The sequence below is a fragment of the Kalmanozyma brasiliensis genome, assembly GCF_000497045.1.
Source record: "Kalmanozyma brasiliensis GHG001 unplaced genomic scaffold PSEUBRA_SCAF3, whole genome shotgun sequence".
NCBI lineage: Eukaryota > Fungi > Basidiomycota > Ustilaginomycetes > Ustilaginales > Kalmanozyma > Kalmanozyma brasiliensis.
In genome coordinates, this window is record NW_015961970.1 from 431,573 (window position 1) to 454,964 (window position 23,392).

Genomic DNA, 23,392 nt, shown 5'->3' on the forward strand with positions numbered 1-23,392 from the left:
CCGCTAGTGATGCTTACGATGAGATCTTCACGTTCCTCCCACGACATTGCAAGCTCTTTTGGCTCGTGACGCAAGTGATCAAACGAAGCATCATGCAGGCTCTCCGTCGAACGAATCTCCTCTGCTCAGTCGTCGCTATCGAATGGCTACTCGTATGTTTCGCGTCGGCGTCGCCCGCACCAATGTGGCCCAATGAAGCTTGGGTCGCGGAGATGTTGGAATCTACTCCGGCCCTCTCGAGGGCTTTCAACCATCTCGAGCCACTTGGTCACGCCGGGGCGGAGCTCGCACCCCTGCCGCCGTCACTTGCCTCGCATGTTGGCTCGCCAAACACTCTCCACAACACGATACAACCTGCTCGAACACCGTTCGAAGCCGATCGAAGTCAGCCAAACTTAGATGGCCTTGATGCCTTTGAGAACTCCAAAGAGGATCGCTGGTCTCTCGAACACATCGCGTCAGGATCTGGATCGTCCACCTCCGGCTCCGGACAGCTTGTCGAAGAGGCTCGGGAGCCCCTAGCCTTGGATGCAGCTCGATCTCAGAATGCGCCTCTCGCTGATCAACACGAGGATGCTGCGCTTCATTTCGACCCCTCGACATCGACGCTATCGAGCTCCCTTAAGCGAGAGACCATACCTGAGCCGCTACGTCCCATGGATTGGCATACGAGCCCGTTACTTCTCGAGTATCCACGAATGGTTCGCCTCCCCGACGATCTCCGATGGGAGCCCACTCCCGAGCTGGCAAGCGAGCTTCTCGATTTCTTCGAGACTCACTTTGAGACTCACTTTGAACACAACAGGCATGAGGTCAAGGATCTCACGAGCGTAGTTGGAGCCGGGATCTCCGATCACATGCCTAAGATCTCGCAAGTCTTCAGCAGCAGCAGGGTCGTTTACGTCTTCAAGCTCCCAACTCGACCAGTCCTAGTGACTTTCCATACGAAGAGATTGTTCAACGAGGAAAATCCGTATCGAGTTGCGCTGGCATTGTGGACCATCGACCACGACTCGACGCAGCCTCCGGTGCTCTCGCTGCGCGCCGTCCTCGGGATTAAGGAGACTGTTTACGTCAAGCTGCGCAAAAATCCGGGCAAGGCCGTGTACAAGTTCGGCCCGCTGACCACCGACAGGTCTCCAGAGAAGGTCTTGTGGCTTCATAGATATCATTGATCGTTCGACGAGCTCGTTCGTTAATCGCGAATGCTATGTCAAACCCCACTGAGTGTACGCCAGAACATCGTTCGTGTCGTTGCATCTAGTCTGACTGGTATCATCGCGACCACCTCTTTGTCTACAAGCGAGCGTCGAGACTTCGTACCTACGGCGTGACCGCTCAGCTCATGTATCAACTGCTGACTGGCCCCACCTGATGAGCTCGTCACATTGCAACGCCTTCGTTGAGCGCCCCGACAAGTCCGAAGAAGCAACTCGAGGGCAAATTGTGTGCACATACCCCCCTTCTTGATCCACCGCTTGCCTCATCTTCGTCCCTCTCTTTCTTTCCTCTCCCACAAGCGCCACGCACGGAGCGACTTTGCAATGTTGGCTCCTAAGCTGTGGCGACCTCTCAGGCCGCAGGCGTTCCTGGTGTTCGCCATCGTCTGTCTTTCTCATTGCCTTTGCAGTCCAACGCCCCCCGTGAAGGACGACGAAGTCTTCTTCAAATATCTCGAAGAGTTCTTCAGCGAGCCGCGCGAGCGTCTGGATCAGATACCTCAGCATCGGTCACTACCTCAACAGCTGGTCGAGCCGTCGGTTCAACATACACACACGTTCTCTCGTAGTGGTGCGACTCAGTTTGGCCATGCCAACAGCCTTGGACCGGAAGCACAGTCTTCCGCAGCAAGGATATCATCGACGACTCTCACCGACTATGCCTCGACATCGACTGGATCGCACGGTATGGACTTTTCGGTGCCTTCAAATGCCGGTGCCGCGTCATCGTCATCAGGACATCGGCAATGGACTCAGTTTGCGTCTTACACTGCCGATGCCGTGCACATCCCTGCTGGTCCGCCTCATGATTCCTCGCCTGGCTATTTCACCGCCCTGCTGCACTCACCTGGCGATTCGGCTACACCTCCTCCCGTTCAGCCCTCCAGAGAGGCCGCGTCCGCTGATTATCATTTCGATCCGCAGACGACACCGTCCTTGATCAAACGCCCACCTGCTCTCATCCAGGTCCTGCCGACCTTCCACGTATCGCCTGCACGGGAAGAGCATCTTGCCGCAAACGCACTCACAGCTGACGGAACACATCAAGATGCGCCGCACGACCCACTGGCGTCGCTGTTCTCATTCGATCTCGGTCCCGCCGTCTACAAAGTGGTGTTTCAGCCGGACCCCTATGTCGACAAGTTCATCGGTCGTCTCCGGAAGCGAGTCCACTACGAATGGGGGACCACGTCGGAGATCGACGAGCTTCAAACCGTCATCTTTGGACCCGAGACTCGAGGGAATGCGGACGGGTTAGCGACCGCCACGTTCTGGAATAGGGCAAGCGCCAAGGAGCTTTTCCTTCCCGTGGTAGGCGGATCGAGGCGTTTGTTCGTCACGTTCGCCGCTCAGCCCCACTTCCTCCCGCCAACGCTCGGCAAGGGTGTGATATCCGTCTGGCACATCTCGCCACCGCAAGAGGGGTCGATCTCGTCGCTCTTCCTGCACGGATTCTACCCGTTTACAGCGGACGAGTACCGTGGACTGACACAGCAACCTGAGATCGGGGCGGACTTCTGGATCACCGTCCGCTACGGTCGATCCGAGCCTCCTGCCCTGAAGCTCGAAGTGAGGCGAATGACGTCGGAGGAGGTACCACGCGTGAGCAGTCCCTCTCGCAACATCCGATTCCACGAGTCGAACGTGCCGTTGGGCGGAGAGTCGATGCTACTACATCCCGTGTCGGGACTGTACGTCTATGTCTGGCGCGAAGACGCATCGATCCCGACGCTGTTAAACGAATGGGGCGCCCGAGCTGACCTGCCCTGGGACGCATTCCAACGTATCCCACTCACCGACGACGACAAGCACCAGCTCAACTCGCGCATGACCCACATCTTTCGCAAGACCAAACACGTTAAGCTGCTCAAGCTGCGGAATGGAGAGACGCTCATGCTTTGCCAACACCGCAAGATCACTTGGGTGCACAGCAGCAGACGCGCCACGCTGTCGTTGTGGAAGTTCGGACCGGTGGCGGAAACCCATGGGAGAGCGTACAGGATGTTGTATGCAGTGGGCTTCTACGGATTGTCGGAGCGAAATTGGCTCAAGTTGAACAGCGAGACCATTCCAGGGTTGACAGACGACTGGTTCCAGTATAATAGGATTCGGATTCCCGGGGCCGGTGGCTATTAGATATGATCGATTCGAATAGTGCCTCTTTCTCCGGGAGAGGATGATTCTGTAACTAGGTGTTGAGCAAAGAGATGTCGTTCTCGCGACCCCAAATGTCGAGAATCCTCCTGTTGTGCGCTACCTGAGCTCGAAAGGGTGCTTGGAAAGAGACCACAAGCTTGAGACCGGCAACCTTCTCCAGGAAGGCTCGTGTAAAGTCGTAGATCTGAGCTGCAAGCAGGATGTGAGCCTGCGTGACCTGCGGACGTCTTGTTCCATTGACAGGGTCCGGCTTGCAAAACACCCGAAGCTCGACCCGTTTCGCATCCGTCCTGTCCTCGCGCCCGATCAGCTCGGCGATGAAGAGCGAGACGAGTCCGGCGCTGTTGTGGTGTACGTCCTCCGGCGATGGAGCTTCTCTAACGCTACTGATGTCGACAGTGATACGACGTATCTCGGGCAGCAGAAGCTCGGATCGTACAAACATCGATCGCCGTCCGAGGAACAGGATGGTATCGTCAAATCGGAATCCAAAGTGACGAATGCCGTCTTGACGGTGAAGCAGGATCTGCTTGAGGAGGATCTCGCTCAGACTGTCTAGCAAGCCGATCTGGATTCGTTGCACTTGGCAATGTTGGATGTCGGCAATCTCGGGACATGCGCGGAGCGCGTCCTCGAGCGTGATGGGCAAGACCTGCGTTGCCCTGCCTTCGATCTTGACGTTCTTAATGACTTCCGCGTCCTTCGCCAGAAGCTTGAGTCGCTCGCCGATGGACTCCCACGAAGCATTGTCGGGGCGAAGAGGGAGCCATTTCTTGCGCCAAAAGTCCTTTTTGTGAAGCTCGTTCCATTGCTTGCACACGAGGCGCAAGTCTCCTGTCTTGAACGAGCCGGACTTTCGAACGGGGTGTCGAGCGATGATGAGGATCGCATCGTGGAGCTCGACAGGAAGTGACGGGGCGAAGCAAGCACCTCGTCGCACCTGACTAATGATCCTCGCTGAGATCGATGCTGCCTGATGGGCCATACGCACGGGTAGTCGGAAGGGGTTGTCCCATTGCCAACCATCACGCACCAGAGGCGAGCGAGAGCGAACGAGTCGACTCATGAAGCTTCCCGACCCATGATCGTCCGCTAGAGCTACAGAAGCATCGCTGAACGTGGGACTGGGAGTTCGACGGGCTGGGACAGCTCTGGGAATGTAGGTGTTCTTGACCACGGTGCGAGCCGGGAAACTGAGCGTGTGGAGGAGATCGGCAGTCCCGGGAGGTGGTTGAGTGCCAGACTGAGTGTTAAGAAGCTGGTTGCGTGAACCCTGGCCTGAGTTACTGGCCATTCGAGAGACTGCGTAAAGGCATGGTGCCCATTTCAACCAACGCGCGTAACCGCTCATCGTTGAAGCCGGGAGGGGGGGATGGTGTGGCGAGCCTGAAGGACGGAAGTGAGCATGAGGAAAGGAAGGGAAGCAGTGCTTCACAGCCAAAGCTTGACTGAGACTTCTTAAAAGCACTGCAGAGGTGTCAGCAGCCTCATCCTCGTCTATTGTCTACCTGCTGCGTGAATTGGGCGATAGCCCCGCACCCACCTCCTGCAGCGCTCAGATCGCTCTTGGACACATTGTCTGCCAGCGTGCTTTCTTCATTGTTCCCGGTCGGATCAGTCTTGCGGGATATGATGCTTTCGATCCTCTGAGTAAGTTTCGATCTTCTGAGTAAGTATGAGGAATGATTCTTGGTCTCGCACAAAAGTATCAGCTCGTCGTCGAAAGGCAGATCCGCAAGATGTCTGGAGGAAGGCGCAACTTGACAGGAATGGTGAGCGATTATTTAACTCTGTTAGGTCGGATTTTAGACGCGATCTCGATTCGCTCGATCCCGATCTGGTCTACTTTGTGGCGCTGAAAAGACGTGATTGCCTGCAAAGTTCTGCAAGTCTGAGGCCAACGTGCAGATTTCAAGTCAGGTCCGGTCCACCGCTCGAGTCACTGAAACAGTCAACCTCATCTAGCTACGTTCGCCTCTCTTCAGAGGCGATTCTGATGTGGAGACAGTGCTCTTTTGATGGCGAGCTGGTCCAGCACATCCACTCGCCAACTTGCTGCCTAGAGACGCAGCGTAGCCTCATGCCACTGCGCAGGCTTTACCTCCGGACGATCCCACGATGAGCGTGAGAAGTCCAACACGCTCAAGGCGAGGCGAGATGAAGGAGATCAAATTTTGATGATTTTGGAAGAAATCGATTCAAGCGTCTTGAGTCAGAGTCACCTTGAAAGACTGAGCCTGCAGCAAGCAAGCTGCGCGAGCATGTGTTGAAAGAGGCCAGGCTCGAGCGCAGGGCCATTTCTTCTTGAAAGTAAAGCGCATACCTCCGCACCTTGATCCTCGACCACCATCCATCTGATCGGTATCGTCAACCATGTCGCACACACACGGTCAAGCATTCCACCGCGCTGGCTTCTCGCCGCCCGGCAACGCTGGTTCCTTCTCGGCCATGATGGCAGCCCAGTCCGGCGCCCAGATCCTGGCCAACGGCAGCGCAATCCACCCTTCCACTTCGCCGCCCGCCTCGTTCTCGCCACCCACCTCGCGCGCTCGCACCGCGTCCACTTCGGTGCCCATGTCGGCGCCTCGTCTCCTGACGCCCTTCGACACGGGCGACATCCGCATCCTCCTGCTCGAGAACGTCTCGCAGGGCGCCGTCAAGATGCTCAAGGAGCAGGGCTACCAGGTCGACTTCCACACCAAGGCCTGGAGCGAGGAAGAGCTGATCCAGAACATCGGACAGTACCACGCCATCGGTATCCGCAGCAAGACCAAGCTCACCTCCAAGGTCTTCCGCGCCGCGCACAAGCTGCTCGTCGTGGGCTGCTTCTGCATCGGCACCAACCAGGTCGACCTCGAGGCGGCGGCTAAGGCTGGTGTCGGAGTGTTCAACTCGCCTTTTGCCAACTCGCGCTCGGTCGCCGAGCTCGTCATCGGTGAGATGATCAGTCTGTCGCGTCAGCTGGGCGACCGTGTCAACGAGATGCGCTCCGGCACGTGGAACAAGGTCTCCAAGGGTTGCTACGAGGTGCGAGGCAAGATCCTGGGCATTGTCGGATACGGTCACATCGGATCGCAGCTCTCCGTTCTCGCCGAGGCGATGGGTATGCACGTCATCTACTACGACGTCGTACCACTCATGCCGCTGGGTTCCGCCAGGCAGGTGTCGACGCTCAACGAGCTGCTGGGCACCGCCGATTTCGTCTCGCTGCACGTCCCCGAGCTGCCCGAGACCAAGAACATGATCCGCGAGGAACAGATCAAGGCGATGAAGAAGGGCTCGTATCTGCTCAACAACGCGCGTGGCACTGTCGTCGACATCCCTGCGCTCGTCGAGGGTCTCAAGTCTGGTCACATCGCCGGTGCTGCCGTTGACGTTTTCCCCAAGGAGCCCGCCGCTTCTGGACCTGGCACCTTCTCGGACGACCTCAACAGCTGGGCGTCAGAGCTGTGCAAGCAGCCCAACGTGATGCTCACACCCCACATCGGCGGCAGCACCGAAGAGGCGCAGCGCATGATCGGCATCGAAGTCAGCGACGCGCTCATCCGCTACATCAACTTTGGCGGCTCGGTTGGCGCCGTCAACTTCCCCGAGGTCGACCTGCGTGCGATCACGGAGGCCGACTCGCGTGTCATCCGTATCTGCTACGTCCACCAGAACCAGCCCGGCTCGCTGCGCGCGGTCAATGAGATTCTCGGCTCTTTCAACGTCGACAAGCAGCACTCGGACTCGCACAAGGACGTCGCGTATCTGCTGGCGGATATCTCGGGGGTGAGCGAGAACGATATCCGCGAGATCTACGATCGGATCTCCAAGACCAACGCCAACATCCTTACGAGATTGCTGTCGTAGAGCAGGGAAGAGAGGCGATCTGTATATAGGGCAGGATTCAATTCAACCTGATGCTGCAAACGTAGCTTGCCAACGACTCGGGCTGATGAAAGAGAGCCGGTCTGCGTGAAGATGAGGGCTCTCTAGCTGTGGATCGGTATCTCGAAGCGTTGTCCCGATGGTTAGTCTTCAGCGTGTTAAGCCGTATTGTTGGTTGATCGCCGTAGGGTTGCCAGGGTCCATTTTTCAGATCTGTGCCCGCTTGCTGATGCGGAGAAAGGGGGCCGCGCAATTGCCAATTTCGCCTCGCTCGCTGGGCTTGCTCGCGTGAGAGGATCGACGGCGCGCCTCTTGCCGTTGCCGGTTGGCTTATCGCTGAGGTTGAAACGCGGCACGATGACCGCAAAGGTACAGCATGAAATTGCGTTCGCATTGGATTCGGTCGACGTTGTTCCGTTGCTGGAATAGAGGCTTGCGCGCGGTGTGCTTGTGTGATAGCGGTTGACCGATGGACGGCCAGGCCGCCGACTCGGAGTGTCAGCTCGAGCTCCGATCAGGTAGCCGGCGTGCGTGTGTGCCGTGTGAGGTGTGATAAGCGTGCTGGCACAGCACAATCGAGGTTGATAGCCGTGTCCGATGGGGGTGGGACCCTATCACAGCGCAGACCCCGCATTTCATCTGCGCCCACCGATAGCGAGTGACTCGGCCTCTCCAAGGGGATCTCCTGTCAGCTGCGCCCTACCATCCGCTACTTATACTCGCCCTAACGAGCAGCTCCCCTTCCCCACATCCACCTCCATCGAACCAACACCTACACATCCTCCCTACAGCAACAGCCATGGGATCGTCCGCATCCAAGCCCGTCGCCGACCGCTCGGTCGCGCGCACCTCCTCCAGCTCCTCCGAGACCATCAACGAGAAAGCGCGCTACACCGTCAGCGTCAATTCCTCCTCCACGCACGCTCCCGCCTCGAGCACCATCAACCACCATGCTGCGGACCGTCTTGCGCGCATTCAAGCCGAGACCTTGTCGCGCTACACCGCCTCTTCGCCCTCGACCACCATCGAGCGTTCGGCGGGCATCTCGCTCTCCTCGCTGCCCGATTGGCAGGCCTCAGCTCTGTCCACGACCGCCTCGCGTCTCGCGCAGATGACGCTGCACAACGCCGCCATCGCACCCAGCCTTCACAAGCGCACCACCGAAATCTCGTGCGCCCACATCTTCAGCCACGCCATCCCGTACGAAGTCAAACCCGTGGTCAACCAGAAATCCTCCGGTCGTTGCTGGCTCTTTGCTACCTGCAACGTCATCCGTCACGGCGCCGCAAAGGTTTTGGAACTCGACGAATTCGAACTCTCCCAAAGCTACCTGAGCTTCTGGGACAAGCTCGAGAAATCCAACTACTTTTTGGAAAACATGATCGAGTTGGCGGATGAGAAGCTCGACCAGCGCGTGGTGGGATTCCTCAAGACCGCACCGACCAACGACGGTGGTCAGTGGGATATGGTAGCGAATCTGTTGGAGAAGTACGGCGTGGTGCCCAAGAGCGTTTTCCCCGAGAGCTACAATTCGAGCTACTCGAACCAGATCAATTGGTTGGTGACGGTCAAGTTGCGGGAATACACGCTGGAGCTGCGTCAAATCAAGCAGGATGTGGAACGAAAGATGACCTCCTTCAGCCCTGCGGAGACGGCTGTGGCGGTACGACAGGCGCAGAGGGCGAGGAAGGATGAGCAGATGGCCGAAGTGTACCGTCTGCTGGTCATTTCGCTTGGAACGCCGCCGCAGCCCAACGACGAATTCACCTATCAGTACCGCAACAAACACGGGAAGTTCGTGACGATCAAATCGACCCCCAAACGCTTCCTCGCCGAACACACGGGTAGTTTCGATCACAAGACGCGCTGCTCGCTCATCCACGACCCACGTCATCCCGCCGGTAGGCTCATCACCGTCGAACGCCTCGGAAACGTCTGGGAGGGTACACCGATCAGCTACGTCAACACCACCGTCGATGTCATGCGCCAGGCGGTCGTGGGTTCGATCAAAGCCGGCCACCCCGTCTTCTTCGGTTGCGACGTAGGTCAATTCTCTGACAAGACCTCCGGCATTATGGACCCCGCCCTGTTCGGTTACGAAGAAGCATTCAATATCACCCTCGGCCTCAGCAAGACCGAGAGGATCGAATTGGGAGAAAGCTCCATGACCCACGCTATGGTTATTACTGCCGTACACATCGACGAAGCCACCGGCAAGGTGGAGAGGTACAGAGTGGAGAACTCGTGGGGCGAGGCGGGCGTGGGCAACGATAAAGGTTTCATGGTCATGAGCGATAAGTGGTTCGAGGAGTTTAATTACCAGGTGGTGGTGAGTAGGGAGTTTGTACCCAAGGCGTTGTGGGGAGTGTTCAAGCGCGGGGTGGATGAGCAGACGATCCGATTGCCGCCGTACGACCCGCTTGGTGCGCTGGCGTAGGTGGCTTGCGATGCTGATGCAATGTGATACGATATCAGATGCCGCTTTCGAGTGCGATGGGGTTGAAACAGAGTGTGAGATTTCGAAGACTTGTCGCATTGCAGGTGGTGTCCTTGAAAGGCTCCCTCCTGTTGATGGCTAGGGCGTGGAGTCGCTGATCTCTCTATGCTGGACATCTCGTGGTCGCTTCATGTCGCACGTCCGTGACGCATCTAGATACTGTTTCGTCTCGCACTGATCCCAGCCCTCTTCCTAGTCCTCCTCTTCTTCCTCTTCCTCCTCATCTTCCCTCCACCCAAGCCGCCCTCCTCATCCGTATACTCCTCCTCCTCCTCATCATCCTCAAATTCCTCCCTCTCCGTCCCGCTCGGCAGCTTTCCTTCCGCATCCCACCCATCCAACAGATCCACCGCAGCCTTGTACCCTTTCGCGTAGATCATGTCGAACCGACCAAACGCGAGCGTGCCGAATTCCTCCACGGGCATACGCATGTAGAAGCACCCCTTGACCTTTTTGGCTTCCTCGAGCGTTTTCACGGAGGACACGTAGGTGAGGCGACCCTGGATGTCTGGGATGGACGGAATCTTGCCTGCGTCGGACCAGGGGTTCCATCGATTCAACAGCACCCACCAACCCGAAAGCGTGTCGCCATACGCCCTCGGGGATGTATCATCAATGCTACCCACATCCACCGCAAAAACGGACCTTGCTCCCATGGCTAGCATCACCGTCACCGGCAGATTATCCACATACCCACCATCCACCAGCATATTTCCATCGTCGACCAGCGGCGGAATCAATCCAGCCAAAGTCATCGACCCACGAATGTACCGCCACGCATATCCACTCGTATGCACCTCCATTCTCGACCACGTAATGTTCGTCGTGTTGCAGAAGAACGGAATCCACATGTCCTCGATGTGCGTCTCTTGGATGGCCTTGAAGACGCCACGGTTGAACTCGTGGCCGGTGGTGTACGAGACGACAGGGTAAGTAAGATCCGATGCGAAGCGCCACAGACTAGCCATTCGACCGGCGAAGCGCTTAGCCCGACCGAAGGTGGAGACCATCTCGGCTTCACGTGCGTACAACCCACCGACGAGGGAGCCGATCGACGTGCCGCCCACCATGTCGATCGGGATGCTGCGCTCCTCGAGCGCACGAATGACACCGAGATGCGCACAACCACGCGCTCCACCACCGCCGAGCACAAGACCGATGCTCATGCCGCACAGTCGACGCGCTAGCCTCGCAAAGTCCGATGCGTGGTGCGGTCGTCCCGTCGCGGAGAGCGGCGTCTTGGTCTTGCGATACCGCTGCAACGACGTCTCCAGCTTCTGTTTGAGGTTGCGTAGCGCTTTGACCGCCTTAGGATCGCCACCCGATGCCATTGCCGAGGCGGCATGCGAACCAGACAGACCCGGCATCTCAACGTGATGGTGCGCGTGAAGCCAGGGTCGGTTCTTGAGCCACTCCCGTGTCGAGCCGGGCGGCACGCTCCGTTCCGGATGCAGAAGCACCAGCTCCTTGCGTGCAGTCGTCTTGACGCTCATCAATAGCCGTTCGTACTCGCCCATCGCCGGTTCATCGCCGAAACCCACCATCAGCACGCAATCCGCTTGCCGGATCGACGTCTGCGACCACGCCGAAGAGACGGGTGTGTCGACGACGTAGACCACCATGCGGTACTTTTGCTCGAGATCGGCCAGCCACCCGGCCAGCTTGAGCTTGCCCATGCGGCTGAAAGCGTGTCGGCCTAGCACGCCCATGACGCTGCTCTGGTCTAGGAAGATCGCGCGTCCGCCAATCGTGTCGTCAAAGGCGCTCTGCAGTTTGGCGGCAAAGTCGATCACCGGCACCTGCCGGGTCACTGGTACGATCGCCACGGTTTTGAGGTTGAGGTTGTTTCTGCCTAGATCTGGCAAGCCCGGAATGGGAGCGCCGAGAGCAGCCCCTTCCTGCTTGCTTCGGATGAGCTCGGTCCGCACCCGACGCGCAATGATGCGCGAGATCTGGATCGTGATGGCTGGATGGCGCACCGAGATGGCGTTGAACAGCGTCGACGGCATCTTGGCCAGCTCCGAGTCACGGATGGCATGCAGCGTCGTGCGTCTTCGCGAATTGGTGATCACATCGAGCTCACCGACACTGTCTCCTTGTCCGTACTCGTTGTGCACCTCGATGCCGTTGCTCTTCTCGGTGATGGCTCGCAATCGGCCGTTGATGACAATGAAGAAGCTGTCCGATGGATCGTCCTCTCGATAGATGACCTGGCCTGCGTTGACTTGCTGCCAGTCGAGCGACGAGTCGATGTGAAGGATGAGTGGCGGCAGCAGGCTCAGCAGACGTTTGCACAGCGTCAGGAGGACGATTGGGCGGCGCTCCATGATTCGTTCGAGGGCATGCGCTGGCAGGAAGCCGACATATACGTCTGTCTTGGCGGTGATGTCGACGTAGCTTGCGGTGCCGAGCAGACTGGATAGGTAGCCTGCAATACCGCCGCGGCCGACCGTGAAGATGGAGCGCTTGGCATCTTTGGCGCGGTGACCGTTCTGCTGCTGTGGAGGATTGGCGCGAAGAGGTTGCTGGCTGAGTGGTGGGCGAGGCGACGGCTTGGCAAAGTCTGGCATCTTCGGAGTGGTTGCCTCCGACGGACGTCGCCTTGCGGCTTCCCCGTTGGCAGCTGAACTCTGACTCGGCTTGCGCACGCCGTTGCTGCCCGAGCCACCGCCCGTGCCGTCGAGCGCATTGCCCACCTTTGTCGATTCAGTGGGTCTCTTGCGAAGTCCAGTCGTATTAGTGTACGTGATGGAAGACGTCGAACCTTCCCGCAAAATGGGTCGCTGCAACGTTGACGTGCTACCGTCGCCGTTGCTGTGAGTGCGCTCGGCGTCGGTCCCTCGGCGAGAACGAGTGCCTCCATCCCGTGCGGTCCCGTCACTGTCATGCGTCCGCAGCGAAGCTGAAGAAACGTCTTTGCGCGGCGCTCCAGGCCTGTTCTGGCCGGCTACTGAAGGGGCAAGCCCATCTTTGGACCCAGCTCGCCCTTTTGTCGCTTTGCTCTCCTTCCTCGGCGTGGAGCGCTGCTCCTCTTCCAGCTCGTTTGTCTCGGCAGGAAGCAAGACGTCCAAGAAGCCGTCAATGACATAGAACAGACCAGCACGACTCTCGCCTGCCTTGACCAAGGTGCTGCCTGATGGGAAGAACTTGATCTCGACTTCGTTCTCAAAGTCGGAGAGGTGGAAGGCGGAAGGCCCATGGCCAGCCATGGAGCTGTTGGTTCCCGTGACGCTGGATTCCTCTTCAGCCATGGCAGCATCCAGCATACTGAGCGAGCTAAACGCAGACTTGAATACAGATCGCTGCAGCGAGTCCTGAGCACCGATGTGCGGGCTGGCCTGGTAGCTTCCAGCGATGGGCGAGGTGGCGGCTTGCGCTAGGCCTATACTTTTCGCGATGCAGTCCATGACCTCATTCTTGATGTCAAAGTGAGAGAGGCCAATGTTGGAGAAAGGATGGTCGCCGTCCAGGTCGTCGCCGTAGTGTAGCATGCCGTTGCTGCCACTACGTCGTGGGACAGGCGACACACCCGAGCGCGGACTGGTGCCGCTAGTGGACTCGTCCATTGGATGCGGCAATGGTCCATGGAAAGGCTCAAGTTTCGAGACCGCACGAGGCTTCGCGCGCGGCGTCGGTTGAGCGGAGTGCAGATCGAAGCCGCTCGTGTGCCAGCCATCTTCGCTGAGACTGGCCATGCTGAGCAGGTCACCGGGTCCTACCATCGTGCGTGCCGTCGGTGTTTTCAGCGGTGGATCAGGATGGCCCCAGGGTGTTTTGGCTGTCGAGATGCGAGAGGGCGCTGCTTTCTTGGTGGTTTGCTTGGGGCTGGTCGTGAGTGGCGTCGGCTCTGCTGCGATCCTGACCTTGGGCTGAGCAGCACCACTGTCCCCGCCGTCACGGCCCGAACCTGGAACAGGCGTGACGCTGCGTTGAGCGGGGGAGGTCCAATCCTGAAAGTTGCGAAAGTAGTCGTCGTCCAATGTCGAGTCTCGTTTCGAGGTGGGCTGAGGCAGGAAGCGCTGACGCAGCTTGTCCATGCCACCCTTCTCGTAAAATTCGGAAGGAAGTGGGAAGCAAGCCAGATCGTTGATCGACTTTTCGGTGCGCATGACCTCCTTGGTGAGACCGAGGTACTTGTGGGCGGTGTGAAACGTGACGCGCGAGAGACGAGCAAGGATGACTTGCACGATGTGCGCAGCTGCATTTGGGAACTTTTTGGTGAGACGCTTGAAAGCCTCGGCGGGGATGACGGCCAAAGTGGTGTCGACCGTGGCGCGTGCTACGGTTCCAGCGCCTTGGCGATGAAGATACTCTGTCTGAGGATTGATATGACCGTGAACACTGCTGCCCATTCCGCTGAAGGAGCCAGGCGTGGTGGGGCCACCCACGCCTTCGGGCAGTCCCTGCACGGAAGTAGCGCGTCCTCGGAAGTAGGGCGACTGTGACACACCTGGCAGGCTGGACGAGGGGGTGCCCGCCGGCGAAGGATTGTAGCCTGGTGCGAAATGCGAAAAGGGTGCTGTCGCCTGTGCTGGAGGCATTTGAAGGTCGGGCGCATGTCCCAAGGAAAGAGCGGTGCTGTCGTCGTGGACCTCGTGCGGATCCATCACGGTGCTCGTCTCGCCATCCTGGACCGTCACCGAGCCGGTGCCAGACGAAGCTGTCCTAGCATGGGAAGGTCTTGATCCCGAGCGGGCGACTGGACCTCCTAGTCGTTCAACGGCACCCTCGGTCGACATGGCAGCAGGCACGTTGCGAAGAGCCGCCGCGTTGAGCTGAAGCTGAGCAGCGGTCTGCGCAGGTGGATTGAAAGCTGAGGAAAAGGGAGAGGTGGGAGCGGTAGCACTGTTACCGCGTCCGGGGTGTTGTCCTGCACTCGAGCCATATTGACGGTCCATTGCAGCATGAGCTGCTGCGTATTGTGGAGCAAATTGAGGGTCGTCGTCGCCGAAGGTGAGTTTGACGTCTTCCGTAAAGAGACTGAGGATGGTGAAGAGACTGCTGAGCGTGCCTCCACTCTCGACCTCGTTGAGCAGCTGGTATCCGCTATCATCTTCGTCCTCTGCTGCATCCTGTCCGACTGCACTGGCGGTAGCTGAGGGCAAAGGAGCATAGACCTGAACATGGCCATCGATGACAATGTAGAAGGAAAAGTCGGTGTCGAGCGAGAGGCTGTCTCCGGCGACGAGTCTGCGCGTCTGCAGATGGCGTGCAAGCTCGTGGAAGACAGGCTTCTCGAGGAAGCCAAAGATGCGAATGGCCTGTAGAAAGTCGTCGAGATAGTTGTGGAAGCTTCCTCGGTCATTGTCCCCGCCAGCTGATGCGACGTCCGGATTCAGGTTGAAGCCTTCGTCTCGAGTGATGGGCACCTCGCGAAGACGCTCGTACTTGTTGAGATGGCGATAGCGGAGCCAGATGAAGGCTGATACCAGTGAAGTCAAGAAGAGAAGAGCAAGAGATGGGAAATTGAGCTGCAATGTCAAGCTATAATGCAGGATGGTGTAGACCAAGCTGGGGACCGTGATCGTAGTGAAGGTTGCCAGGATGCGGATGAGGTTGAACGAGGCGAGCAAGACACGAAGCAAGCCGTCGAACAATGCGATGATCGGATTGCGGTCGTCTACGTATGGGGCCGCCGCTGCTGTGACCGTACTGGCCGCTGGTTGTGCGGCTGACGTGGCGAGAGCCGAAGCCAGTGTGCTCGAAGCATCTGTCGCAGCCGAGACCGCCGTTGAAGCGACCGACGACCACGAGGCCTGCGAAGCCCCTGGGACCTGCGACATGGGTCCAGCCGTTGCAAGGGATCACAACGTCACGATCTCGCTGGTGACAGTGATGATGGTGGTGATGGTCGAAGGAGAGTATTGTTGCTCAGCATTCAGGTTCAGGGTTCACCTCAAAGGCAGGATGATTCACTGGTCCGAGCGGCTGTCAAAAATCAAGACCGAGACCCCTTTCTGAATTGAGCCGAGGCAGCACACCGCTTTCTTTCGATTCAGCACGTTTCGCGATTTCAAAGCACAAAAAGAGCTTGAAGGGCTCGATCCTGCCAAACGTCGTCGCTGTGCATATGCAGCATGCATGCATTTGGAGCTCAGCTCGGGTCGAAGCTTTGACACACCACTTCGTCAACGAGGCTCCTTTGTGATGTTCTGCATTGTCACAGACGACCCGACAGGTGCTTCGAGGCAAGATACGAGGCAATCGCAGGGCCGTAGAAGTCGACTCGTTCTACCATGTCCGGTGTCAGGTCGGCGATGGAAGCTGCACCGAGGAGCCTCATGCCTGTCAGCATCTCTTCCTCCAGGACTGCAATGGCGAAAAGTAGCAATCGATACTTGTCAGCGACTCTGTCATGACCCAAGGATGAAGGTGTAAGGAGGGTTGCGTCGAAACTTACTGCGAACGGTCTTGACAACGCCCAAATGACGATATGCTGCCTCTGCGAATACGAATGGACGTCCAAGAGCGACGGCTTTGGCACCAAGACACATTGCTTTGAGGATGTCTGTACCACGGCGGATGCCACCATCGATGAAGACATCGAGCTTCCCAAACACGTGAGAATGGTGCTGTCGCAATTCGTAGAGTAGATCCATCGGTGGTCGTGCGAAATCGAGCTGGCGGCCTCCATGATTCGACAGCACGATGCCTTGAACGCCGGCATCGATAGCAAGCAGAGCGTCACGAACGCTTTGAATACCTTTGAGCACAACGGGCTTGCCCTGAGCAGCCTCCTTGATCCACTTCAGATCATCCCAGTTGAGGTCGCGATCCATGCCAGCCGTCGAGGTGGCCGCAGATCCACGGCTGCTAGCTCCAGTCTCTTGCAGCCCATCCTGGTCGACCACAACCGAGGCCGATGCGTCTGCTTCGTCGATCCAACGAGCCTCGTCCTCCGCCCAGTTCGGTATAGACTGAGCGTCTGCACGGATCTTGCGGTCCTTTTCACGGTTGCCAATCTGGGCTACGTCGACGGTGACAAAGACGGCGTGAGCGCCTTGCTCGACCGCCTGTTTGACCAATTGTGCCGAAGTAGCATGGTCGCGTTGCACATATAACTGTATAAAGTGGACACAGAATGCCAGATTCTCTTCCTTGGCCCGCTTCTGCAGATCGTGTATCGACGTTGCTGCGAATGTCGAGACCATATGTGGCAGCCGACACTGCGCCAATCCTTTTGTGAGATGCCAGTCGCAGTCTGGACCTGCCATGTGAGTGTTGCCGACCGCTGAGCCTATGATTGGAAGGGGATACGCTTTGCCAAACAGAGTGACAGAGGTGTCTACCTTGTCGACCCTTCTGAGCACGCGCGGATTGAAGTAGTAGCGCGAAAAGGCGAGCTGATTCGCATGCATGGTCGCTTCCGTGTCCGAACCGCCGGCGTAGAAGGCAGCAGCCAAGGGCGGCAGGACGGTGAGGGCAGCCTGCTCCATGTCTTGGATATTGACGATGTCTTTGAGCCGCGGAAGTCGTCTCCTTGCCAATGTGATCTGCTCGCTCTGCTGTTGCTGCGACTCGAGCAACTTCGCATCCGAATGTGAAACAAGGCGTTCGCGTTCCTTCTCGTCTATTGTTCCATCGCTGTTGGTCGGAAGTGTCAGCGCGCCCTTGTAGGAGCTTTGCGGTAGCTGCGACAGCACCGACGTCGAGTGAGCTGCCTTGAAGGCCTGAGTCGCATCTTTGCCGGCGTAGTTGAGGAGCAAGGTCTTGCCTCCCGGATGGCTGTCGAGGTATGAGGTGACGTCGTAGACTCCTCCTTCGATTACAAGCCAGGCGTCGGCTGCACTTGCATGGCGCTGCACTTCATTGACTGTTACTTGCGCCATCGCCTTGAGACTGGTCCGATGTGACCGAGACACAAGCTGGGGCGGGAAGGGATCGAGGTGGCGAATAAGGTTGAGAGGAGGTGATGCAAGGTTCCTCTCGACCAAAATGCGGGGTGCAAATGCGGGGTTAACGAGCTGCCATCGGCGACATCTCGGCGGGCAGGCCGGCGAGAAATTGACAGGATAAATCTCGTGAGGTCGCCGCGAGACCTCACGAGCGGGTCGAAACGAATTCACCGACTTGACTCAGAGACGGAGACCGGCAACTATGGTGGCTCAATCAGCATCAGTCTCGGAGGAGCCTGAGTGAAAGCAAGCCTGTCGACACAGAGAGCGAAGGCTAATAATGAACGCATGTGTATTTACTTTTGTGTGGGATAGCGTTGGATGTGAAGTGGACTGCTGGTAGTGTGGGCAGGATCAGAGGTGAAGCTAGCCTCTTCTGCGGGGTGGAAAGTTAGAGCGAATCTTCGTCCTGCTTAAGCAGCAAGTCCGGGCTGCTGCCCCTTGCTCGAACCCCACGGAGCAGCGGTCGCACCTGCTGCTGGCTTTGCGCCTGTCGCGCCCTGAGGTCGGTTGCCGCCTGCACTCCTACCGAATGCGCCGCTTCCGCCGGTCTTGGCACCGCCCGACCAGGTGCTCTTGCCCTTCTTGTCCTTGCCATCCTTGCCCTCGGCCGCCGCGGCAGCAGCCGCCTCGTCCTGCACCTGCTTGGTCACAATCGGCAAGGGCTTCGACTGGATGTTGCTCAGAACATCGCTCATCCTCGTGCCGTTCCTGAGGAACCAGTCGCCGTACCTCCTGCCCACGCGGCTCTCGGCAATGTGCACCATGTTGGTGTCAATCACAAAGTCGAGGTCGCTCGTGTTGACCACCTCGCCCTCGAGCAGCGAGCCGGAGCTCCACTTGAGCGAGCGCGTTGAGTTCTTCATCACCATCATCATCTCGACGAGCTCCTCCTCGTCAATCTCGAGGAACGACGCCAGCTTGTCGGTGCCAAGCGTAGTGTAGAGGCGCAGGAACGATCGAACGTTTGCGTTCGACAGCTGAGTCTTGACGTCGCTGAGGAAGACGCGGAGCTGGTGCTGCGTAGGATCAGGGAACGCCTTCTCCTTCCACTCGCCCAACGCCTCCTCGTCGTGGTACGGCGGCGAGTTGGCCGTGATGAACTTGGGACAGGCGTAAAGGAAGAGCTCCTCGAACGCAGCAACACCCTCGGAACCAGGCTTGGTCATCTTGTTGAACTGGTCGCCGTACTTTTCGCGCATCTGCGTCTGGATGTTCTCGTCCAGACGCGTGGGGCAGAGGGCGCAGGCGGTGGAGAGCAGCGCGTACATGCGGTCGGCCGTCTTGTTGATCTGGTCGTACTGGTACGAGCGCGTGTGGTACTGGCGCAGACGCATGATGAACACCAGGATGTGCGTGAAGCTCTTGATGCAGTCCGGGTAGCGACGCAGCATGAGGTAGGCGAAGCCGACGTAGTAGTAGGCGGTGACGTGGCAGGCGGTGACGCGGTTGATCAGGCCGGACTTCTTGTTGAGCTCAATGTGGTCGAGCATCTTGAGCGCGAGCGTGTAGTCGCCCAGCAGGACGTGGACACGAAGCAAGCCGATGATGGAGAAGTAGCCGAGCATGCGGTAGAGGGGCTTGGAGCCGAACTCGCCAGCCACCTCATCCGGGTCCTCGCCCTTGCTCGCTGCGACCAGCTGCTCGGTGATGCGCGACTTTTGAATGAGCGAGTAGAGCACGTTGAGCACCGAGTAGCTGCTCCACACGCCACCGTCCTGCAGCAGCGCAATCTCGTCGTCCGACTTGTTCGACGCACGGTTGCGCCACTGCGAGAAGCTCTGGAACTGGTAGATGAACTCGTCGATGATGTCCCACAGCCACTGGGCGGGGAGCTCGAGCTGAACGGGCCCGTCGCTGTTGAGGACAAAGTTGAAAAAGTCGCAGTAGTTGTCATACGAGTGGAAGCGGTCCTCACCGTCTGGGCTGAGACGGGAGTAGACGTGTCGGTACCAGAGCTCGCGGTAGAGGGTGAGGAACTTCTGGTCGTCGTTGACAAGAGGCGCGATGGTCTCGGCCTCGGGCCACTCGGAACGGGCGTAGAACTTGTCGGTGAGTCGGTTCCAGGTGCCCTCGTACGCATTGCTGATGTCCTGCACGTTGTTGTTCTGAACAGCCTGGTTGAAAAGGACGATGTATTTGCGGATCTGGTCGGGGACTGCGGCGAGGGCAGCGGCCTGAGCCTGCTGCTGGGCCTGGGCGTGAGCAGCGGCGAGAGCGGCAGCTTGTGCCTCGTCGACCTCGGCACCGGCCTCGCCGGCGAAGGGAGCAGAGTAGTCGCCTACGACGAGATCGACGTCGTCACCGAGCTCCTCCTCATCGCCAAACTCCTCCTCACCGCCGAAGAGCTGACGTTGCTGCTGCTGCTGGAAATGCTGCTGTTGGTTGAAAGCAGCGCCATTGGCCTGGCCCTGCTGAGATGGGTCGGTGGCCATGATGTTGGTATGCGTAGTCGATGCAGAGCTTGTTTGAAAGGTCAAAACAAGCTTGCTGGGGTGTTGCGATGATGTGGTCGTCGTCGTAGAACAAGTGTACCAGATTTCAGAAACACCACGAAGAAGCAGACCAAGCTGGATATCAGTCTTCTTGACTGCACGCTGTGCTGTGCTGTGCTGCACAATCTTCTCAGACCTCGAAAACGAAGAAAATTGGAAAGGCGCGTCGAGCTCTTCTTCGAATCAAGGGTCAAAGGGAACAGGATTTCAACCTAACCTTCACCCCAGTGCCTGGAGGCAATACAAGCAGTCAAGGCACAAATACAAATTTCGACACCTCGATACAAAGCGAACTCGTCCGGCAAGTCCAAGCTGGCCGCCTGCCCACCACTGGGAGCTGCTTTACGCTCGTCTGACCTTGTCACATGCCACTACACTGACGAGTCGCAGCGCCATGACACGCTTTGAATTCAATAGCAACAAAGAAGGTTCTGTCGCATCGATCGCTGCTATCATGAGAAGAGTACGTGCGCTACTGGTATCCTCGGTTGTCGAAGAACGTGCTCTGAGCCTGCTGCTGCGGCTGTTGCTGGTGATGCTGCTGCTGCTGATGCATGCGCAAATTGCCACCGTTGACCAGCGGGCTCAGGTGCGATTGGTGACGCTGATCGTCCAGCAAGCCAGATCCAGACGCACTGAGCCCTGTCTGGTTCGGGTCGGATGAGAGGTAGTTCGAGTTGTGGTGATGATTGCTGTGATGTCCGTAGGTCTGATGGTGCGAGAGTGCCTGCTGCGTTGCCGTGGTGGTATAATTCGACTGTCCGAAGAGCGATGGGCCGGGTGCGGCGGTCTGGCTCGCCCATGCGTTGTGCGTCTGATCCTGCTGATGCGTGTTGTGGTGCGCTGGCTGCAAGTGCTGATTGTGCCGCGAGGGCTGAAGGGCGTCCGAGGTGGTCGAGGCGATGGTGCCAGAGTCATGGTTGCCGTAGCCAGAGTAGTCGACGAGCGCCGTAGCACGGCCGCTGTGTGCTGCCTCCAGTCCCGATGAAGAGAGTTGCTGCGTCTGCAATGATGAACCGCTGGAATCGTCGTTGCCACCTGGTCCCAGCATTGAATTGCGCTGGCTTGGTGGCTGCCTGAACCGTGTCGGCGTGTCATCCAGCTCCGCTTGATCCGCCTTGCGTCGCTGTACACCTTTGGCGTTCTTGGCGGCACCAGGACCGTTTGCAGCAGCAGTATTGCCCTTGCGCGCTGAAGCGATGCTCGTGTCCGCACCACGCAGACTTCGATCCGCATCCGCCAACGCCGAACTCGAGCTGCTCGCGCTGACGTTCATCATGCTCGTACTTCGTGCCCCCTCCATGCCGCGTGGCGTGCTCTCGTTAGGCTCCGCGTGCGAGTTGCTCTGGCGCGCCTCTTTCTTGCGATGCAAGTTGGCCTCGTCGATCGCGTTATCGATGATCTGCTGCAGCAGCTGTCTCGCCTTCCAGTGATCCTCGCAATCGCCCAGCTCCGGATGGTCGTTCTCCAGTCGATTGATGGCCGCCTTGACTCGATCCTCGGGTTGCTTGGCCAGTCGCACCTCCTGCAGCAGCCATTCTTGGTACAGCTTTCGACCCGTCTTTCGCACGCTGAGGTACTGTTCGGGTCGGATCTCGAGGAACTCTTTGAGCGGCAAGCGGCCGAGAGTAGCCATGGACCGTTTAGTCTGGTCGCGATGCGCCCGCCGAGCCGCTTGCATGGTGCGGTACTTGGTATTGCGCGATTGATGACCCGCAGGCGGTTGCCATGTGCGGTTGAGCCAGCTTTTCCATTCGCCCAGCGATGCTTCTGTGCTGGCTTTGCGAGCGCTGTCGCCTGCAGCCTGTCCTGCTGTGGACAGTCGTTTGAGATTGGATGGAGTCTGGTGCTCTGATGCCGACACGTCGGCGTGCATGTCCATTGGATCGTCCGGGAACACGGGACTCGGCAGACGACTCCTGAGAAGGTCGTCTTGCGCCTGCTGTTGCGGCTGCGTTGTCTGTTGCAGGCCCTGCTGTTGGGACTGCATGTGTGTTTGGGATTGCTGCTGCGATTGCATTTGCTGTGCTTGACCGGCCTGCTGCTGTGCCGGTCGTCCTGCAGCCGCATAGAGGCTGTTGTTCATCACCGAATTGGAGGAAGAGGGAGACGCACCTCGAAGCGTGCTGCCAAAGGTCCTGTCAAGCGTCGAATTCGTAGCAGCGCTGCCAGATGCAGGGTTCTGATAGAACTGACCCTGCCGAGCATCCGAACGCGCGGCGGCGTTGTTGGTGGATCCCACAGCCAAGTTGTTGCTGGAAGAGGCGAACGAGGACGTGTTCTGGCTGCCGTTGACTCGTGCGCGATTGAGATCGGCGTTGCTGTTGACCGGACTTGCATCGGCTCTAAAGCCTTGTGCTCCCAAGGAAGCTGCCGACACACCGGAGCCAGGGGCAGTGGCGGCATTGCTGGCGCGTCCGTTGCTATCAGCAGCAGCGAGACTCATCTGTGAAAGCTCGATGAGACGCGATGTGAGTGACACGAGGGAAGCGAGCTGCGTGCCCATCATGGACAATTGACTGGTGACCTGCGAATTCATGGCGTTGATAGCCTGCACCACTTCGACGTTGGAGGTGAGCGACGCAGCAGAAGGCGCGATCTGGCTGGACGCAAGCTGTTGCGTCTGTGACTGCTGCTGCATGTCCTGCTGACCTGCATTGTTGAGACGAGGAGCAAGTCGCGGGTCGACGGCGGCGGAGAGGCGGTTGAGTGGCGGGGAAGAGGGCGACCAGCGAGGATGCGCCGTCGCTTGGTAGGGGTAGTGGTCTTGTCGCGAGAGTCGAGATGAAGACATCTTCGCGGTTGTGATGATCAGATGGGCAAAGACGCAGTCCTATCCTTGGTGGGCGATCAAAGACGAGCAGCGAAGAAGAGGCAAGGAGAGAGGTCACCTACGAATGGCGAGAGAGAGAGTGGGGAAAAATTGGGCCGTGCCGCTTCCTGGGTTGCGCTTCGCCTTGACTCAAATTTGCCGTGAGCGCAGCCTTCGCCAAGGCAAGAGCCAAGCAGAGAGCTTCACAACGCGTCTCCAACCGCGAACGCACCCAAAAAAGCCTGAACCCGGGTTTGCCTTTTTTGTTCGAGTCTGGAGATTTTGATCACGAGTCTAACACCTTTCTGATTTTGGCCGATAAGCGACGCAGAGCGAGGGAAGCCGGATGTGACGTCGGAGTGGAGGCATTGCTGCCTAATCATTGTGCGGGTGATACCTTCTGCTGATCAAACGGACTTTCGCAAGTGCCGCTTCTACCTTCCTTC

At 58.3% G+C, this 23,392-nt stretch overlaps 8 protein-coding genes across 8 annotated transcripts; 3 read left to right on the forward strand and 5 right to left on the reverse strand.

The window, feature by feature from the left end:
• Window positions 1-698: 698 nt before the first annotated feature.
• Window positions 699-3,356, forward strand: PSEUBRA_004053 (uncharacterized protein; the record flags this gene model as incomplete). The annotated part of the gene is made up of 2 exons (XM_059465213.1): window positions 699-1,153; window positions 1,631-3,356. The coding sequence occupies 2 exons, from the start codon at window positions 699-701 to the stop codon at window positions 3,354-3,356; spliced, it is 2,181 nt and encodes a 726-aa protein (XP_059321485.1).
• Window positions 3,357-3,408: 52 nt separating this feature from the next.
• On the reverse strand, window positions 3,409-4,671 carry PSEUBRA_004054 (uncharacterized protein; the record flags this gene model as incomplete). The annotated part of the gene is made up of 1 exon (XM_016437635.2): window positions 3,409-4,671. One exon carries the CDS (start codon window positions 4,669-4,671, stop codon window positions 3,409-3,411), a length of 1,263 nt encoding a protein of 420 aa, XP_016291164.2.
• A 1,079-nt stretch (window positions 4,672-5,750) lies between these two features.
• Window positions 5,751-7,229, forward strand: PSEUBRA_004055 (D-isomer specific 2-hydroxyacid dehydrogenase, NAD-binding; the record flags this gene model as incomplete). The annotated part of the gene is made up of 1 exon (XM_016437615.1): window positions 5,751-7,229. The coding sequence occupies one exon, from the start codon at window positions 5,751-5,753 to the stop codon at window positions 7,227-7,229; it is 1,479 nt and encodes a 492-aa protein (XP_016291165.1).
• Window positions 7,230-8,046: 817 nt separating this feature from the next.
• Window positions 8,047-9,684, forward strand: PSEUBRA_004056 (Peptidase C1B, bleomycin hydrolase; the record flags this gene model as incomplete). The annotated part of the gene is made up of 1 exon (XM_016437609.1): window positions 8,047-9,684. One exon carries the CDS (start codon window positions 8,047-8,049, stop codon window positions 9,682-9,684), a length of 1,638 nt encoding a protein of 545 aa, XP_016291166.1.
• A 212-nt stretch (window positions 9,685-9,896) lies between these two features.
• On the reverse strand, window positions 9,897-15,527 carry PSEUBRA_004057 (Patatin/Phospholipase A2-related; the record flags this gene model as incomplete). The annotated part of the gene is made up of 1 exon (XM_016437622.1): window positions 9,897-15,527. One exon carries the CDS (start codon window positions 15,525-15,527, stop codon window positions 9,897-9,899), a length of 5,631 nt encoding a protein of 1,876 aa, XP_016291167.1.
• Window positions 15,528-15,904: 377 nt separating this feature from the next.
• Window positions 15,905-17,573, reverse strand: PSEUBRA_004058 (FMN-dependent dehydrogenase; the record flags this gene model as incomplete). Its single annotated transcript, XM_016437630.1, has 2 exons — window positions 15,905-16,053; window positions 16,145-17,573. The coding sequence occupies 2 exons, from the start codon at window positions 17,571-17,573 to the stop codon at window positions 15,905-15,907; spliced, it is 1,578 nt and encodes a 525-aa protein (XP_016291168.1).
• A 479-nt stretch (window positions 17,574-18,052) lies between these two features.
• On the reverse strand, window positions 18,053-20,074 carry PSEUBRA_004059 (Translation initiation factor 3 complex subunit L; the record flags this gene model as incomplete). Its single annotated transcript, XM_016437623.1, has 1 exon — window positions 18,053-20,074. The coding sequence occupies one exon, from the start codon at window positions 20,072-20,074 to the stop codon at window positions 18,053-18,055; it is 2,022 nt and encodes a 673-aa protein (XP_016291169.1).
• A 532-nt stretch (window positions 20,075-20,606) lies between these two features.
• PSEUBRA_004060 (uncharacterized protein) lies at window positions 20,607-22,928 on the reverse strand (the record flags this gene model as incomplete). The annotated part of the gene is made up of 1 exon (XM_016437626.1): window positions 20,607-22,928. One exon carries the CDS (start codon window positions 22,926-22,928, stop codon window positions 20,607-20,609), a length of 2,322 nt encoding a protein of 773 aa, XP_016291170.1.
• Between the last annotated feature and the right edge of the window lie 464 nt (window positions 22,929-23,392).